This window comes from Myxocyprinus asiaticus, chromosome 4, assembly GCF_019703515.2.
Source record: "Myxocyprinus asiaticus isolate MX2 ecotype Aquarium Trade chromosome 4, UBuf_Myxa_2, whole genome shotgun sequence".
NCBI classification, from domain to species: domain Eukaryota; kingdom Metazoa; phylum Chordata; class Actinopteri; order Cypriniformes; family Catostomidae; genus Myxocyprinus; species Myxocyprinus asiaticus.
Genome location: NC_059347.1, coordinates 12,564,470 through 12,584,895, shown reverse-complemented (window position 1 = coordinate 12,584,895; position 20,426 = coordinate 12,564,470). Strand labels below are relative to the sequence as shown.

Here is a 20,426-nt window from a genome sequence, read left to right as displayed (position 1 = left end):
TAAAGTGTCAGGTTAGGTGACCCAGACTATATATTAAACAAAAAAAAAAAAAAAAGAAATATAAAAATGCAAATTATTACATGTTTAAATAAATAAACCTAAACTATTTCAGTATTTGCTATGTCAAAATTGAACTATACATTTTCATAAATTAAGACACAGTTGTGGCTATATATATAAATATATATATTTATATATAAATATATATATATATATATATATATATATATATATATATATATATATATATATATAAAAATTACTTCATTTCCAATCAAGCAGTAACCTTCCAAAGCACGTAAAATTTTTTACGTGTTTTTATGATACATAAAATAAGAGTGTGAAAAATGTTTAATGGGACTTTACTTTTTAGAAGTCCACAGTGCTAAAAGTGCCCACATTAATAAAATAAAATAAAAACCACCTATATTTTGTAATCTTTATTATTAATAAAAAATAGTAACTAAACGCAATGCACCACCTATATGAGAGCAGCTTTATTTATTTAATAAATCTGAACCCAAATGCTCATAGTGACTCAACAGATTTGCAGCTGTTCCAATGGCTCTCACATTCTGCCATACAGACAGACTCATTCATGTCCATTCAGCTTCATATCATATCCACCCTGAGGCAAATCTCTCCCTCCCTACCTGTACAGTCAGACTCATTCATAGTTCACCTGTTCTGTCAGACCCCAGCGGCTTCATATTTAGCTGCTCAGCAGTGTGTTGAGCCTCTCTCACTCATGTGCATCTCAAGCTCAGGGTGGAGAGAACAGCCTCACGCCCTTATTTGTTGCTTGAGAGGGTCACATGACCAGAAAATGGTGGAGGCTGTCGTCAGCAGATGAGCCGAGCATCCCTGACTCTGAGAGATACAGGCACACATCTATGATCTTAAAGCCAGGTCAGGAGAAAGAACTGCATCTCAGCCGTGGTGGTGAGTGTATTATGGGTGATTATATCAGGGGATGTGAGGGTTTTAAGAAAGACATGTTAGTATTTTAAACCCTGAGATGGGAACCCACAGGGATGGAGGCAGGTAAGAGGGATAGGCGGCTGTTTGTGATGCATCCGCGTTTGGTAACGGAAGAGGCTTTGCTTCAGCATCCTTTATGATGCAAGACAACGGCAACTGCCTTTATGTGTGCATACACCCTAAATGAGTGTTTATCATGCTTGAAGTCTCTTTTTTTATCATGATGTTTCAGCCAATCAGAACAGCTGACCTGCTTTAGCCAGCATTCAAATCCATGGCTCTGCATGTATTTGCTTATGTGTGTGTGCAACTGTGTTTGTGCACACTGAGGCGGAAGAGTGATTCACAAAGAAAAAGAAGGGTTGTTGATGGTGACATATAAGCACTTCCCCCTTCTCCTGTTTCTTGCTGTTGAGGATGGATGGATTAATCCAGTGTCTTAGCAATAGAGGGAATAGATCACCCACCACACTCTTTCTCTCTCATTCTCTGTTTGAAAACTGGCAACCATCTGGCAGTTTGTTGTAGTGCCGTGAGAAAGGCTTTCCTACTCACGTGGTTGTGTGTGTGTGTGTGTGTGTGTGTGTGTGTGTGTGTGTGTGTGTGTGTGTCAGGATTTGCCTATATTGTAAAAGGATAGGATAGTAAAACCTGAAATTACCTACATTGTGGGTGAGCCAACGATCCTCACACGGAAAATGGCTTAATAAACATGCTAAATAGTGTATGTATGAAAAATGCAAAAGAGGTTTCTGAGTGTTAAGGGATATAAAATATCAATAACACTTTGCATTAATGTTCCTTTTGTTAAGGATTTATAAAGTGGTTCTTGAAGACTAATAAGTCATTTATAAATACATTATAAATCATTTATAAGCAGTTATAAAACATAAATAAAAAGGGCAACTTTCATGCTATTCTTGCCAAATAGTAAGCATTATAATTATAAATGCTTTAAATATACTGTATATACAGTTGTTTATACTGATATTAATTGAAAACACCTTGTTAATGATTTATTGTATGTCTCAATGTAGCAAAAACAGATTATTATAGTGAGATTAATAGGATGTCAAAAGAATGGTGCTCTCCAAGTGGTGTCGCAACACACCTAGTCCTAGTTATCTAAAGTCCTCCGCAAAAACACTTTTTATGTCTGCATTCTCATTCACAGCATATATCACATAATAAATCATGCAGAACCTCATGTACGTAGGTTTCTAATGTTGGCAACTCCTTAATAAATTCTTCAAATGTGTCCACTTTACATTAAAGTACATTTTCTTAAGTTACTAGTTATTGCACATTTATAACATGTGAGGTAAAATGGCTCATCATTTGTAAAGTATTGCATGACTGTCACCCTTTTTGATCATGTTTTCATAACTGAATATCAATGATTTATAATGCATATGTAAATTAATTATTAGTCATTAATGATCCAATTTAAAACCCCTAACAAAGGGTATGTTAATGTGAAGTGTTACCAAAATCTCATAGGCTCAGTTTAAAAACAAGTGAAGTCATTGGAAAGTCCCTACCATAATGTGTGTGTGGAGGTCTGGCGATAATTTCCCGCAAATTGCAAAGCTCATTTTCATGTGAAAATAATCAGTGGCAAATTTGAACTCTATATTTTTGTTAGGGTTCAGCCTATATTGTGGGGACCAGCCAGCAGTCCTTTTGGGGAAAATGGCTTTATGTGAGGGTTAGGGGATAGAAAATATCATTAGCTCAGTATAAATGTTAAAAAAAAGTGTTTGTGTGTGTGTGTGTGTGTGTGTGTGTGTGCTGCGACTGTGTGAGTGGGTGTGCACTTTGGTACTGTAGATTTACACACGTAGTCACAATACTGAAACAAAAAAGACAAGATTTTGCACACAGTTTTTCTAAGTTAATCTTAATGGTATAAAATTAAGGAAAATCGACTTAATTTCATGACATAATATTGATTAAAGTGAGTGAGTAAATGTAATTAAAAATTTTAGTGAATGCAGTAACTTTTACTTACAATTATGATATACTGTACATGTCAAGTCAAGTCATTTTTATTTGTATTGTGCCTTTCACAGCACGCATCGTTTCAATGCGGCTTTACAGAAAATCATACATTAACAGAAAATGAAAACTGTCAAATCTATTATGTCTTAGAGTCATCATTGTATAGTTTGATAAAACCCCATGTAAAATACATGGTACTTAAATAAACTTTTAATCTAACTTATTATTAGAACATTTCACGTTTTGAATTTTCCTTACAATCACATGTTTAATCGTGAATAACGTGACATACAGAAGCCTCCCACTAGGAAACATTATGCATGCTATGTAGTTTATGAGACAACATCACCTTGCATTAATGGTAAAAGTAATAAATTAAAGGGCAAAAACATCATGACGGTGACAATCAACACATCATTTTTTTTATTGTGAATGGTAATTTTGAGCAGAAAATTAACTTAAGACTGCACAAGATAAGGAGTTACCAAACGGAACAACAAAACTAACAATAAAAACGGTGTAAATAAACTTCCAAACAGTGAAACCATGCAAGCTCAATAATTATATAAGCCCAGTGCATGCTGGGAACACCAGCTTTGAAATGTTAAGTAGAACTGACTTATTTTATTAACCAGTGAAATTTACTCAACTTAGCAAATAACTATGACTTGGTTTTCTAATTTAGGATTGATACATGATGACATTGTACAGATAACAAACAATCATAAATAATATTTTCTTATATGGTAGGTCAATCATTTTTGCACATTTGAATGTTGAATTTACTTACTATTTTCAAGTTTATGCTTAAACTAACTTATCAATGAAGAAAGTACTTAATATTTTCTGCTATATTTACTTCACCACAAAATCTTTTTCAGTAAATGCTTCTAAATGTTATGTATAATTGATGTAGGAATGGTAAGAGAATTGTAGTTCAGATAAGACTATCCACACTACTTCCTGTTTTCTGTTGACAGCCTGCACATTTGTTGTGTATTGCGAGTGCAGAAATTGCAAAAGTGCTATTACAACATATCAAAGAGCTACAACATTTCCGGATTCTTTCTGACGTCCCTATCTTTTAGCTCGCATTTCAACAGAAATGTTTTAAAAGTATGGACCTGTAAGTATGGCTGGATTAGCTATGGTTTATTATGGTTCATTTGAATTTTTTTTAGTAACTTTCCACTTGTTTGTAAATATACCATCTTTATAAGGGTGCTTAATATATTAGGTTTATTATTATGATGATTGCATTTTATGATCAGGGTCAATGTTATGGACTGATTTTTTTTCTTGTACCATTCTAATTTTATTTAATGGTTTTCCATATAACAACAAGTTTATAAAAAAAGAGCATAGAGAAAAACAAGACTGACAGAAATATTTAAATGCAGTGATGATGATTTTTGATGTGACATCTGACACTAATTTTTGTGTCTCCCATAGTTCCCCTTCTGGCAATGTGTAGATGGCCCAGCCTCCTGAACACAAGATGAGTTTTGAGGGGGCAGAGGGTAGACCAGGTGAGACTGCAAAATACTGACACTTACAGAATCAGATTGAATTTAAGATATCACAAGATATCTGTGAATACATTTACAAAGCTTACTGAAAGTTCACAGAGCAGCGAAACTGTCATGAATCAGAGGTGCAAACTAAAAGCCATCGTCTAATTCTGTCCAGTCATGTTAGGCTTAACATGAATTACTCAGATCATATCAACCATTTTTTCAATATTGTTTTTAGGGAACAGTTGGGTAAGGGGTTATGGATGGGGCGGAGCTCTGATTACTTGATAGGCATGTTGTTTAAAAAAAAAACAAACAAAAAAAAAAGGATGTTGCTCCAGGAACATGTCCTACTTTGGTAATTTACATTGTGCGTCTGGGCAGTGTATTATTATTTGGAATTCTTAAAACACAGATTTGAAATAGTATGATCTATTTAATAGTCTCTCTGTTGATTCCCTCTAGTCCCACCCACATCCCTGCCACTACAGGGCCAAGAGGGCGGTGGCACACAGAGAAAAAAACTGTCCGCTCCTCTTATTAGCCTGTCATTGGACCAAAGTGAAGATGACCTGTTTGACACACCAGATGACCTCGACATCAATGTGGATGATCTGGACACACCTGATGAGGCAGATTACACTGACCATGAAATAGACTGGGAAGGTAGGAAATAAATTCCAACACATATAGTATCTATCTATCTATCTATCTATCTATCTATCTATCTATCTATCTATCTATCTATCTATCTATCCATCCATCCATCCATCTATCTGTGTATAGTATGTTCAAATTATAAATGTAGTTGCTAATTTTGAATTTCAGTATTTCTCTGCCCAGCAGTGTGGAATTGCTTGACTGGTAGGTTTGGGCAGGGAAGGTAGGGTGACTGAAGCGGTTATGAAAATGTATACTATAAATATGTGTTTAATACAGTTTTGATTTTGATCGCACATGAAATGTAACCAAAATTGCAGAATTTTTATTTAACACAAAATTCACAAACAAATCTGAAAATCCACATGATCCATTGACAAGGATTTTGGAACTGACACAAGGAAGCGCTGACACTTAATAAGTATACTAAAATAAAATAAAGTGCCTAAAACCCCTTTACCCACAGTAAAATAGCTGTAATGTACGAGCTGCAATGACATATTGCTTTTATAAAATGGTGACAACAGCAATATGATACAAGACACCAATATTCATTGAATAGTTAAACGTATTATTAAACATAAAGGGGAAAAACATTTCTTCCACCAAGTAATCACTGTAAAGCCTAATGTTGTATTTACTGGAAAAATCAAGTTGTCTTAATTAAACATTTCTTGAAATGTCAAGTTTTGGGTGCATATAACTCAAATAAGTTCCTTGAACTTATTTAAATTAAAAATCTATAGACTTAAGATTTTAAGTTTTAATAAATCAAACCATTGAGTACAAAATTTAGGCTTTGGGGAATACCTACAAAACATTGCCCTTGAACTATTTAACTTTCCTTGGTCAAAGGGAACAAATAGAGGCATTTAAATAGTTTTTATTAATAATTAATAGAGGTTTTACCTCATTATTTATGTTGTTTTGTTGCAAACAGTTGTTTCATGTGATGTCACCATTAGGGTGATCTGTGTCCTCTTTGGTCAAGTTGGACCCTGTTAACACTATCTCAGTTTTCTTTGTGATTTTGCAACTGAATTACAGGTGTCTGTGCATTTCTGTGGAGAAATAAGGATTGACCTAGAATCAGTTAAAATCTTCATTTTCTAAGCTGTGTTATTGTATGACTGAAATTTGAGTTAATTCATTTAAAATTATTCAGTTAAAACAAGAACTTTCAATGGCAAATCTGAGTTTAGATATACAGTTGCAATCGAAATTGTTCAACCCCCCCAAGACAGTAATGATTTACAAAGGTAAGCTTTTATGATGACCCAGAATTTTTTTTTACTTTTCATCTATATCAGTTGAGTGACACATTCAAAGTCATAGTGTGAATATATAACCTAATATTTCTAAATAGCAGGATTTTTTAAAAATACAGCCATGTCATAATTATTCAACCCCTATTGCATGTAGCTGTTTCTTAAATTTGTAAGGCTACACAAGTAATTGTTTTGAAACAAAATGAAGTCATCAATCTGCAATGGCACTTATTTAAGTTTTCAAATATAAGTTTAGCGTTGTAAGCAAAAATGTATTTCTATGCAAAAAATGCAATTAAATATAAGCTGTCTCAAAAGCTAATAGAGGAGATTATTTCATTACACAAGAAAGGTCATGGCTAAAAGTACATTTCCAAGGCAATTCAATTTCCAGCAGACAAAGTTGGCAGCACCATTCATACATTTTTTAAATATGGTACAACAGCAACCTTCTTGGGGTGTGGAAGAAAGCAAAACTTCACCAAGGGAAATGTTGACTTGAATATTCAAGAAGTAATTAGGAAAGACCTGTGGAGTCCTGGAAGAAGGTTTTATAGACATATGACACTAAACTGAAAATGAGTTTTAGACCCATGGGTCAGCAGTACGTCTGGAGTAAGATGACAAGGTGATGACAAGAATGACACCATCCCCACATTCAAGCATGGAGGTGGGTCAGTCCTGTTATGGGGGTGTTTTGTGGCTGCAGGAAATGGCTATCCTGACTATGTGACTGACACAATGGATTCTTTCAGGTATCAGGCCATTTTGGCATGAAAAATGTGATGCCTTCAGTGTGTAAATTGAAGCTCAGTGATCACTGGACTTTCCAGCAAGACAATAACACCAAGGATACATCCAAGTTGTCCAAAATCTGGTTCAGGGATAGGTTGTGGAATGTCCTTAAATGGCCATCATTAAAATCCCATTGCAAACCTTTGTTGGGATTTCAAGGAAGCAGTGGCAGCACAGAAACCAAAGAATGTCAATGAGCTGGAAGCTTTTGCTCATGAGAAATGTGTAAAAATTCTAATAGATAGGTGTCCGAAGCCTGAGAACACTTACTTGAAACATTTTGCTGTTATTAAGGATAAAGGATGCTCCACAAATGATTGACTTTGGGGGTTGAATATTTTTGACATGACATTTGTGGAGAGAATTAGTTATTTTTTATTTTAAAATTTGGGTAAACTGAACTCTTTGTTCTCAAAATCACTCAAATGTGTATTAAAAACTTACTTTGACTGTTTACTGAGGGGGGGGGGGGTGTTAAATAATTTTGATTGCAACTGTAGTTACCTTAACTTAAATAGTTAAGTTCATTCTATATGAACAACAAGTTGAGTGAACTTAATTACACAAGTTTTGGAGACACCATTACTCAATTCAATTGAAGGAAAGAGTTTACTCAATCCATTGAGTAGAGTCAACTTAGTAGGGTTTTTAGTTCATTATGTTAACCCAAGGTGTTAACTAACTTGGCGCGTAATGTCGAAATTAATGCAGGATGAGATTCTGACTTAAGTGTTCATATCCTCGTAGAAGATATCTTCTTTGAAAGCTCCGACTTGACAGTCATTAAAAAGAGGTTTACAAATATTTCTGTTTGATATACTATTTTCTTATATACAGTTTTACCTGATGCACTGTCCTGCTCTTAAACTTTTTGTAGGAACATATAGAGGTGAATTAATGTAGAGATTAAATATTTTAGTGTCATCAACAACAAAGCCGCACATGGATCCGTTTTGGGGTTATCAGCGTTGCCACAGACACAAATAATTTCTCAGAGGACATGAACTGCTCCGTGTAGAATCTATGAGTTGTCAAGTTAAAATAACAGTTTTTCGACATGACGTGAACGCACCATTAATTTATAGAATGCGCAGTAACAGGTGCGTTTACAGTAATTCCACAGCTGGTTTTGATGAAGGCTCGTCTAATCAGAATTTAGCATTGGAACTATCTGTTTTACATATAGAAAACTACTATCTTGGCACATAATTTTTTCCTCAGAGCCTAAAGCATCCCAGAGAGATTCTGTCAAAGAAACAATCACACACGCAGAGCCAATTCCTACATACACCGCTGAAGAAGAGCGGCAGGATTCCAAACTCTGGAGAACCGTCATCATTGGAGAGCAAGAACATCGCATCAACATGAAGTGCATTGAACCTTACCAAAAAGTCATCTCCCATGGAGGTACGTTGACCCTCTAAGTCAGTGGATCTTTGTTGTACCAACAAACAAAAAGGAATTTATTTCATTTATTCATTAGTTATTTATTTTTTATAGTTTTAACAGTGGTATTTGTAACAAGATCATAGTAATCACACAGAAGCATGGATCTTCTTCACTACCATGGTTAGATGTAACATGATTTCTATAAAACAAATTATGCCATTTTTGTAATTATAAACAGTAGACCTACTCTAAACACATGTAAAAACTATAAATAAATAATACAAATATTTATAAGTTGTAACAAAAATTAATTATATTCCCTCACTCCCCTAATGTAGCCTATGACAAATTTAATAGAGCTGAAGTAGTGATATGATAATATTTATTATCAGTCTATTTCTGCCTAAAGTACAGTTAGTGTTACTATAATAAATTCAAGGGTGGTGATATAGAATTATGTAATGAATTCAAATGGTTTCCTCTTCTTGCACCTTGCTTCTCACTGATTCTCGCAAAGCTGCGAGTTTAAGAGCTCGAGCTTTAAGAGCTTTGCGCTTGTGTTGCGCTGTCCATTAAGCCGTTACCATCTACAGAGCCATACAGGTGCATTAGCCGAGGTTGTGCCTCCGCCTGTGTATTTGATGCTGTTAAACCAGATACTTCAGATGCGTCGCCAGACTTCAAAATCAGATGAACCATGGAAAAAATCCATACCAACCCGTATAATTGAGAACCAACTGATATACTCCAAGTCTAGATAAATGTTTTAATGCAAAGAGGAACTTGACGATAGATTTGATTATTATGACTGATAAACACCCCCCCCCCATTTGTAACCTAACACCCCCTCTCTACTAATTTGCTCTCAGCACCTCCTGGCATCCTTTGAACGCACCCGTTGAGAATCCTTGCTCTACATGATAATCATTTTCAAAGGAATATTCCTGGTTAAATACAAGTTAAGCTGTATCGACAGCCTCTGTAGCATTGTTGATTGCCACAGAAAATCATTTTGACTCATATCCTCAGTTTGTAAAAACAAAAGAAGTATGTGTATACAGAAATGCACTTACAATGGAAGTCTATGGGGCATGTTGACCAGAGGCTCTAAAAGAAGAAATGTGAAGCTTATATTTTTGTTAATGCATTTTCATTAATATTTCATTCAAATTTTGAGATTTGAGTTGTAAAGTTGTCCAAACCATTCTCTTGGTGCAGGACTACTTTTCTAGGTGGATGAATTTTGGGTTATGGGTTATCATGTATTTCCTGTGGGTGGAGTTTCAGGGTTTACAAAATCATGACATGAGTTGAAAGACCGGATATAAATTTGCACAGAATAGGCTGGTAAGTGATTCTATCACACCAATCTCACACTAACATGTGTAATGAGTTATGGTTGTACTTTTGAAACAGTGTGACAATTATATATGTTAAATGTTTATTTGTAGTTCTGTACACTTGCCGCATACTGTATGTCTCCATTGTAAGTACATACTAACATGCATTTTTACATTGATATCACAAACTGAGGGACAAAGTAAAATTACTTTGTGTGCTAATGGAGAAATGATTAAGATAAAACTGCTTTGACAGGATATCCTTCACATTACTTATTTTCTTCCACTTACAGGCTACTATGGCAATGGTGCCAATGCTATCATTGTATTTGCTGCATGTTTCCTGCCTGACAGTGACAGAGAGGACTATCACGAGATTATGGAAAATCTCTTTCTGTAAGTTCAAACAGAATTAGATTCCCATTAGGATTTTTGAGTTAATCGATTGCTCTGATATAATTGAAATGACTGATAAAGACTTGTTAACTCATGTTAAGTCATGAAAGAGAAGTAGTAATATGAGATTTATTGATAATAAATCACTAAATGAAGGTGAATTACTCTTCAGGTTTGCCATCAGTACACTGGAGCTCATGGTAGCAGAGGACTACATGATTGTCTATCTGAATGGAGCCACTCCACACCGCAGGATGCCAGGCCTCAACTGGCTCAAGAGATGCTACCAGATGATTGATAGGAGGTAAAACAAAAATATATATACTATAATATTTATATGTTAATATACTAATGGCATAGTGGTGTTTGCTAAGGTAAGCATCACTATTACTTTTGAAAAATTCCTAACTCTAAGAATTAAACTTTAGTGTGTAACTCATCCCACATTATTTGTTCTATGGAAATGAATGATACCTCAAATTATGGGGGTTGTTGAGGAGATGTGAGCTATTAAAAGTGATCAGATTTATGATTTCGGCCTGGCAGACAATAAACCGGTGAAAATGAGCATATCTAGAGACCAGAATATAGAGAATTTTTGACTTAGGCCAGTAAGCCACCTACTATAGCAACCACTCAGAACACTTCAGCATCTGAGCAATGTGCTAAAAACGTGACAATAAAATTGGTGAAAGTACTCTTTATACTTATATTGAAGAAGGGAGCCTAGCCATATCTAGCAACCATGCAGTAACATGCTGAAAACCACTCACAAAACCTTAAAAACCACAAAGCAATGCCCTGTAAACTACCCACAACACCATAGCATCATGGCAGTGAGTTTTGTTTTGGCAAGCACCCCACACATTTTATTCTGAAAATGTAAAATATGTGTCAATAAAATTGCTACGTTAAATGTAGAATATGCAGAGCACCAAATATTTGAACCCACATGAAAAAAGATCTGAGTTTGATGTGTTTACACGTTTTCAGGCTGAGAAAGAACTTGAAATCTTTCATCATTGTTCATCCATCATGGTTCATCAGGACAATTCTAGCCATCACTAAACCGTTTATCAGGTACAGTGACAGAAATAAAGACAATTTTAACACAAAAGTGATCAAAATTATAAGTTTTCTGTTGTTTTACTGGAAAATGTACTCTTTGCCCAGCTCAAAGTTCAGCAGTAAGATCAGGTATGTGAACAGCTTAGCAGAACTAGAAGAACTCATCCCAATGGAGTACGTCCACATACCTGAATGCATCATCAGGTGAGCAATATAAATGCTTTAAAAATTAGTGATGTGTAAACTACCAGTCAAAAATCTGGACACACTTGACTAACATGTTTGCCATGATCTTAAAAATCTTTTGATCTATAGGATTATGCTTAAATATGGAGCTAGCACAATGACAAAAGTACAGTATTTAAATAATAATAAAAAAAGTTAATTTGAATTCTAGACACATGACATTTTTGTGGCATATTTTTAAACAGCAGATTTCTTTTTGATTTTATTTTTACATTTTTTAAAAAAAAAATTTTTAGAGGTGGAATAAGCTGTACATATTCAGATTATAGAATTCAATTATAGAATTATTATTATAGAATTCAAATTCCAGGTTCAAATGTCCAAATTAAGAAGAAATTCAGAACTCCAAATGCAAATCTATCACAATCAGATCTCAGAAATTTAGACTATGCCAAAAGTCAAAATACACCACAAAAGTCTTCAGTTTTGTTAAACAATTCAGTTTATTCTACAAATCAAATTAACAAATTTTAGATTCAAGTAGTCATTGTTGTAAAATTGGTTTTGTAGACAAACATAAATTGTGCCTAAGTATGAATTTCTTTACAAACTAACATTTTTTTAATTTTTTTTAATGGATGAGGTGGAACGGATAGTGAAGGAAAACAGCTGCAAGTGTCCAGCATGCATGGGAACTCCTTCAACTAAAGGCTTATTTTCTTACTGTAAATGCTTGAAATTAGTTTTGTAGACAAAGATAAATTGCCTTCTGTGTGTATAATTTTTTTTAACAAAAATTTGTTTGTTCGTTTGTTAGAAATGGGTAAGAATACCATTTAACAGAGAATGCTGAGAATGTGCTGAGCTGCAATCTTGACAAAGAGTGGCTAGTTTAAAGAAGCTAAAATATAAGGGGGGCCTGGGTAGCTCAGCGAGCACTGACACTGACTAACACCCCTGGAGTCGCGAGTTCAAATCCAGGGTGTGCTGAGTGACTCCAGCCAGGTCTCCTAAGCAACCAAATTGGCCCGGTTGCTAGTGAGGGTAGAGTCACATGGGGTAACCTCCTCGTGGTCATGATTAGTGGTTCTCGCTCTCAATGGGGTGCGTGGTAAGTTATGCGTGGATCACGGTGAATAGCATGAGCCTCCACATGCTGTGAGTCTCCGCGGTGTCATGCACAATGGGGTGCGTGGTAAGTTATGCGTGGATCACGGTGAATAGCATGAGCCTCCACATGCTGTGAGTCTCCGCGGTGTCATGCACAATGAGCCACGTGATAAGATGGCAGTCTCAGAAGCGGAGGCAACTGAGACTTGTCCTCCACCACCCGGATTGAGGTGAGTAACCACGCCACAATGAGGACATACTAAGTAGTGGGAATTGGGCATTCCAAATTGGGAGAAAAAGGGGATGAAAAAAAAGAAGCTATAATATAATCTAGTTTTTATTTGTTTAACATTTTGTGGTCACTATATAATTCACATACTTTTGAGTTATTCTTAGTTTCAATCGCTTTATTTTTATTCTAAAATGTGGAAAGTGTAGTAATAATAAATAATAAAAACGATTAGGTGTGTATAAACTTTTGACTGGTAACAAATAACTGACTGATACATATAAATGTGTTGCAATGCATTTTTGCCATTAGAATATACAGAATGTGAGTAAACAGGGGAGCCATCAAGGCACTGATCATTTGTGCATGTAAAAAGACTGCAGAGAGAGACAGTTGCTGACAGCTTTAGCTGTTGAAGAGGTGTTGGGTGTATTTGTGAGAATCTGTGCAGGAGTGGTGACTGTATAATTTAAAACCTGTGGATGCATGTTTCCATAGGAACAGACATTTAAAAAGCTGGGCTAAAGGGCACCGTTATATGCATATGCACATAGTGTATGTCCTTTACCAGGGATTCTCAGCTATGTTTGTCTGTTGAACCCTATACAGTATAATATTTAATTTTTGACACAATTTCCCACTTCATACTTCTCTCCAGGCTTCCATCTATTGGTATATCTCACACTGTTCTTTTCTGGTCTGAATCAAATCTGTATGACAGACATTACTTTATATTCATAGGTCAACATAAATCCTCCTGTGCCCCCTTTTCACAAGGTGTCCCTCAAGGCTCTGTCCTTGGTCCTCTTCACTTCATAATTTATCTGGTCTATAATTCCTCGTCTTGGTCTTCACTATCACCGATGATACACAGATTTATCTAAGCATGTATTAGAAGCATGTATCACCAATATTAAAGAGTGGGTAAACTAAAATTTTCTCAAACTAAACTCTTCCAGGATAGAAATCATGCTTATTGGACCTCAAACTGTAATTTCCAATTACTCAGATTTATCCATCGACACTGATGGAGTTAAAACTGTCTATGACCTTGGCATTACATTTGACCCCTTCCTCAACTTTGAAGCCCACATCTGCTCCATGGCTAGAACTTTCTATCATCTCCATAACATAGCTCACCTCCGCTATATCCTTAATCACCTTCATCACTTCAAGTCTTGAATACTTCTCATCGGGCTTCCTTTTAAAACTATTTCCAGACTTCAATACATTCAAAGAGCAGCAGCCAGAGTCCTCACTATTATATGTGGTCGCACGAGAATAATCAAATAAATATATTAAGCATCAATTACACATCTAATGCATGGCTTTGCTCTTCATTTTGTTGCATTTGTTCTAACAAGCTTTGCCAGTAAGTGAAAAAGTCAGAAAGAAATAAGAAATTGCAAAACTGGTCAATTTTTTTCTGAAGTAAATCGAAGGTACATCAGATCGTATTTACAATCTCCGACCTCATAAGTACTGTACGAACTTTACAGAAGTACTTGAACGCACCATCAGCACTACTCACTGTTCCAATGTAGTATCAAATTTGGACTTCCTAGTATCCTTATGTTTAGGGGTAGGTGTAGGAATGGGCTTTATGGGTAGGGACCAGTAAGGTTAGTGTTTGGGGAAGGTGTAGGGGTGGGCTTTAGGGATAAGGGCCAATCAATTAGCAGGGAGTCAGAATCTGGTGGGGAGTCAGATTTCGACACAACATCGACTTTCTACCATAGGCGGCAGACCTTTTGCTGTCATGGCTTGTATATCCTGGAACTTACTCCCACAGACCCTCAGTGACATCACCTCTATCATTGCCCTCAAAACTCACACAGTATTACTCCTCTGAATGTTCATTTTGTCTTGCTGTTGTCTCTCTGTTCATAATGCTAAGTTTGTCATGCATTGATACTATTCTTTCATTTTGTACTTCCAGTTGTTTAACTTGTCTCAGTGTGCTCATTTACTCTACTGTTGTTTTCTATTTTCATGTCACCGTGTCTGTTATATACAGCATTTGTTTTACCCTTATGTTTAATTTCTGCCTTAATTTTTGATTGTTAAGTGTCCTTAAGCTTTGGAAAGGAGCTATAGAAATTAATATAAATTATTATTATTATTATTATTATTATTATTATTATTATTTAAATGCCCTGTGAGATTTCAAGTAATGTTCCAACATTACAAATAAATAAAATGAATAAAACATTTAATGACTCTTTTTAATATAAGATCAGAATAAAAATGGTACCACCTTATAATAAGTTTAATTTAATATAATAGGCAGTAACAGGTTATAATAGCTTTCATTTTTTTAACATCAGTAAATGAATAAGTTTCAATAACAAAATATTTATTTGACAGTATTTATTAATCTTTGTTAATGTTAGTTAATAAAAAGACAATTGTTCATTGTTAGTTCATGTTAATTCACAGTGCATTAACTAATGTTAACATAATGTTTGGTTTTAAAAATGTGTTAGTATATGTTGAAATTAAAATGAACAAAATTAATAAATGATGTACAAGTATTGTTCATTGTTAGTTCATGTTAACTAATGTTGTTAACAAATGTTAACAAATGTAAGCTTATGTTAAAGTGTTACCAGATTGACTTTTGTGGCTTTCAGTCCATGTCTGTTAGCTCTGAGGCCATCTACAGTATATGCTAGTGCACTCCTATATGTTGACAAAATAAATCTTTATTACATATATGCATTTAAAATGTACAGTCTTCCTCTTCCAGGAAAACTCTGAATTTTGCATTGGCAAATGCTGTTTTATTAAACCCTATGTTCTTTGTATCCTTTTGTATCAACATATAAATGAATGAATGTCTTTATCTCTAGACTCGATGAGGAGCTACGGGAAGCAGCTGAGAGCTCTAAGTGAGTATTAGACAGTAGCATACTTTTGAATTTTGACACTGTATAAATGCCATACTGCTATACAGAACCCTTGCTACATGAATATCTGAATCTTCCTCTTTTTCCGTTCTCTATAAAGAATCAACAGCTTCCTCCATGGGCCTGAGATTCCACCAAATTCATCTATGTAAGTTTTTTAATCTTGTTATCAAAAATCCATTTGATTATGTTGACAGTATAGTTTAAAACTTGATGTCAAAACGATTGGCCCCATTTACTTTCTCAATGCACGTTCCAGGTCTTATTGTGCACAGTTCATCTGTGTAAGTTTTTCCAAAGAAGAAAAAATCTTCCTAATCTTTCACCAAAATAACCGGCTCTGAAATGACTTTTCTGTAATTTATTGGAAGTAATGTCAATCTAATAATGGCTACAGCAATTGTAGCAAATGACAATAAATTTGAAAAAGAAGCATTACCATTGGGATATCAAGATGCTCTTGAGTAGTAGTTAACCTTCAGCCTCCATTTTCCAGTCAAAAAGCTTCTTCAAACATTGATGTCTTCATTGTAGAATGTAAAGGCCACTTTTCACAATAAGTTCCTGATGGATAAAATCAAGTCCCATCCCTTTTCTTGTTGAATATGCTGTTTTACTCTGAAATGTCACAATACTGAAGTAAAATATTGTTTCATGTTGACTTTAAAGTATGCTAAATTCTTTTGCAGGGAATATAAGTTATATTACTTTTATATATATATTTTTTTTTTTTTTTTTTTTGCAGATCTCAACCCAACACGAGCAGTTCATAAGCACAGACAGCAGAGGATGCATGAACTATATGTTCCTAAAGGTCTTTTAAGGATGTGGATGCAATAATAATGTAAAATAAGAAAATATGGGTACTTTTATGCTTTGATGTCTATGTCTCACAGTGCTGGGATGAATAGAGCACCACACACTCTTTTACAACCCCCCCCCCCCCCCCCCTTTATAATTTTTTTTATTTTTTTCTCTCATATCTCAGTTTGCACCACAGGACAGTAGCTTTTAAAACCAGCTCAGTGCTTGAAACATTCTTATCACCTGTTTTCGTCTCATTGCTACTTCAATTATGCATGACAAGCATCTTAGCAATAATATTGTATTTTTACCCTTTAGGCTTATCATTTTCACAAACTGATATTTTTCTAATTGGGCAATGTACAAATGATAAAGCAAGGCTGAAATTTTTTTTTTCATGCTTGCCCAGTTGGGCACGTAATTCAGGTTTTTACATTCCCTGCCAACATTTTCACTACCGTTAATTTTTTTTTATGTGCAATACAAATTCATAAACATACTTTTGCTGTAAAACAATGGCATATGAGGAAAAAACACTGCCATATTAATAAATACATTTTTTATTAAAAGTATCACTAGACATGTCAATATACAGTATAAATAAAAAAATCATGTATATATTTCAATAAATAAATAATTAAATGTGTCAATAAATAAATAACTTGCAAAATACATTTTCCTTTGGACTTTGATGTATTAATTGACATATTTATTTATTGGCACATTTCATGATTTACTTATTTATTGAGAGAAATATTGATGCATATTGTTGTTTTTAATATAATATTAATTTACATTAATTTATTAATATGGCACACCAAGTCCTCCATAATTCGTATCATAAGTCATTCTTTCAATTTTAACAAAACCTCATCTCTGTCAGTGAGCTAGACAATGTTACCAAGTGTAAATCAGCAGAATTCACAACAACGTTCAGTGAATCACAGAAAACCAAATGTCATCAAAACACATTCACTGCATTGCAAGTATTTTGTCTTGTTAATATCTAAACATCCTTAAAACAAGAAAAAGTTAATTGCATAACAAATTAAGAGTTGTTTCCAGAGAATATATCTAGAATTAGGTTTATTTTTGTTTCCACATTTACAAATACTGTAGTTTTTTTTTTTTTTTTTAAGCACTTACCTGCCAAAATGAGTGATTTATTTGTCTGTTTTTTTTTTTTAAGCATTTAGCAAATGTTAGACAGAGTGACAACACAGCACTGGCCGGATTCTGTTCTTTACAGTTCTGTTAATAGGCCCTAAACTCTCTCACATTCTTATTATTGAAGTTCTTGCAAATCTAAGCTCTCACAAGTTTCCATCCTGCTCGGACGAACCAGAACACTTGAGCTGCCCAGAATGAATGCATGCATGATTATCCTAAACACAAAAACAATGTATAGAACCCTGTTAGCTCCAATGCCAGCAATGTACCTTCTCATGCTAAATTATGTGGTGTCATGAAAGCAGAGGAGGTACAGCACTCTTAGTTAATTATTGCCATTGTCAAAAACTACATGGGTTTAAATCTAAACAATGGCTCATTTATAATTTTTATTTATTTTTTTTATTTTTTTTTTATTTCAAATTCAGCAGGGAGAAAACATTTGTAGTCCTTAAAGATGTGGTGTGTAAAAAAATGTTTATGTTAAAATACTTTCTTCTATTCCAATTTAATGTGCAGAGAAAACTATCATAAGCAAGACATTTGTGGGTTGACTTTCCAGAAAATTGACTCTGTTAAAAGATGATGTGAGTTTGATAGAGTTTTGGGAACTTTTTGTTGAACACTGGCAGACAAGTAGCAGGACGGTAAAAGTACAGTATTTGGGAAACCTGTTTAAAAACAACCATCAGTGATGTTCGCTTGCTCATAGTTTGGGTTTGGGTTTTTCAAAGTCCCTAACCCTGAGTATTAAATGTCAGTATGTAATTCTTATTGAGGAGAGGTGTGCTATTAATGTTCTAAGCAATCAAACTTACGATTTTCTGCTAGTGACACAGAAATTACACACTTCATCTTCATGAATCAATCCATAGTCATGCATTAGTTGACCTAGATCAGTCCTAGATCTTTAAGAGATGTAATGTCTTATTTTGAATGTTTGCAATGTATAGAGAAAAAAATAGTTGACACAATCAAATAGTCTGTAAAATCTAAAGAGCATGCAGTTTTAGACGTTTATCAAGTACGTTGTGACTGCTCTGTCTACTTCCAAACATCTATCGTGTCAATGGCTACGTTTACATGCACCCTCATGTAACCGGTCTTGCTCGACTCGCTCCGAGCAGGATTCGAACCGGTGTCAGCTGACATGGGCGGCGGGTGCTTTAACAAGGAGGCTAAAGGTTACAGCCCCTAGCATCAGTCGCTATTTTGCCTCTTGAAGCAAGGGGAGTGAGGTTTAAACATACCGTACAGCTATCACATACCAGCAGGCTCCCGTTACACTCATAATGCGATTATACTGTGATTAAACTGTTAATCATGTGAACAGAATATTGTGATTGTGATATTGCGATTATGCTAATAATCAGAGTAATGATAATCGCAGTAAGATATGTGGAGTACTCCTATTTTAATAGCTTTAATCGCATTTATTCCACTCTGAACAATGTGCGACTGCGGCCAGTGCTGCAGATGGATGAAGTTACGCTCAAGCATGGGTTCAAAAACATCACGAAACAGAAGAAGCTGCACTTACTTCTCTGTTTCATGCGACCCGACAGTTCTTGCACTGTTTTCCAGCAGTAGTGCTCACCAACTGCAGAATGTACAGCCCCACGACAAAAGAAAACATATTTTCCTGAGCTGTGAATGTCCGTTTGCAGTCTGAATTGAATTTTGGTGTGATAAAAAAAAATGTCACGTACGTATTTCAAAAGAGCTTTTCCTCACGGGCGGAACACAACAACATCCAGCGCGTGTATTCCGATTCACAAACAAGTGACTCTTATGAACGGATTCTTTTTAGTGAATCAAAACAGACAGCGCATCCAGTGTAGTCAAAATGACTCTTATTAACCGGTTATTTTAAAAAATCGTTCAAAAAGACTCACAAACTGACTGACTAATTTTCCTTATGCCAAGCTGTATTTAAAGATACATCTTTGCAACAAGATTTTTGTAATATTTTATAAAAAAGCATTAAAACATTAAAATTTCTCAGCGAATAATCAGAGTATTGGCAACTAGCATGTAAACGGGATTGAAGAGGTTTGCCCAAATCATGTAAACATCTTAGTGTAATTATTCCTTATACTCTGATTATTGCAATAATCAGAGTATTGGTGTGCATGTAAACGTAGCCATGTGTATATGTGTGAGGATATTTGTGTATGGGTTTGTACAGTATGTGGGTATGTTTGTTGGTGTATGAGTATTATATGCCGTTAAGTCTCTCCAACTAACAGGTTCAAATGTTATAAAGGGAATTAAAAGATTGCTGTGAAGCACAATATAAAAGGAAGTGTGCAAGTGTGAATGTGAATATAGGAGGACATTTACGTGTAATTCTATTACTGCATGCATCCCTGGTTGTCGATATCTGATCCTTTTAGACTGAAATTCTATCAAATAATATGAGTACTGTAGATGAAAACTTTGATCCAGAGGCCTTTCTTCAGCAGAGGATATTGAGATGTTATATCATGATACAGAGTAAATCAATAAATTTAAATCTAATCTGAACTGTTGTGCGTGGGTCTACTTATTAAGACTCTATTCCAACACCTGTGACATTTCTAACACTGCTTAATATAGAATTAATA

The 20,426-nt window shown here is 34.8% G+C and overlaps 1 protein-coding gene across 4 annotated transcripts; it reads left to right on the top strand.

Annotated features, from left to right (window-relative positions):
- The first annotated feature begins 821 nt into the window (after positions 1–821).
- On the top strand, positions 822–20,346 carry LOC127439894 (protein prune homolog 2-like). Of its 4 annotated transcripts, none has more exons than XM_051696185.1 (11): positions 822–942; positions 4,435–4,511; positions 4,962–5,162; positions 8,441–8,626; positions 10,242–10,344; positions 10,517–10,648; positions 11,338–11,424; positions 11,518–11,616; positions 15,790–15,828; positions 15,947–15,994; positions 16,592–20,346. In XM_051696185.1, the coding sequence occupies exons 2-11, from the start codon at positions 4,457–4,459 to the stop codon at positions 16,617–16,619; spliced, it is 978 nt and encodes a 325-aa protein (XP_051552145.1). In that variant the 5' UTR covers positions 822–942; positions 4,435–4,456; the 3' UTR covers positions 16,620–20,346. The 4 variants fall into 4 exon arrangements, 3 of the variants coding, with proteins under 3 accessions (XP_051552145.1, XP_051552144.1, XP_051552146.1); XM_051696184.1 differs by lacking the exon at positions 822–942 and adding an exon at positions 4,025–4,108; XR_007897020.1 differs by lacking the exons at positions 822–942; positions 15,790–15,828; positions 15,947–15,994; positions 16,592–20,346 and adding exons at positions 4,025–4,108; positions 12,242–12,786; positions 12,871–15,783.
- The last annotated feature ends 80 nt before the right edge of the window (positions 20,347–20,426 follow it).

Excerpts from the sequence above, each read along its gene's own strand:
- LOC127439894 (XM_051696185.1), top strand. The coding sequence starts at position 4,457 with ATGGCCCAGCCTCCTGAACACAAGATGAGTTTTGAGGGGGCAGAGGGT. Across the intron at positions 8,627-10,241 it reads AAAAGTCATCTCCCATGGAG|GCTACTATGGCAATGGTGCC; the intron begins GTACGTTGACCC and ends TTCCACTTACAG. Across the intron at positions 11,617-15,789 it reads ATACCTGAATGCATCATCAG|ACTCGATGAGGAGCTACGGG; the intron begins GTGAGCAATATA and ends CTTTATCTCTAG.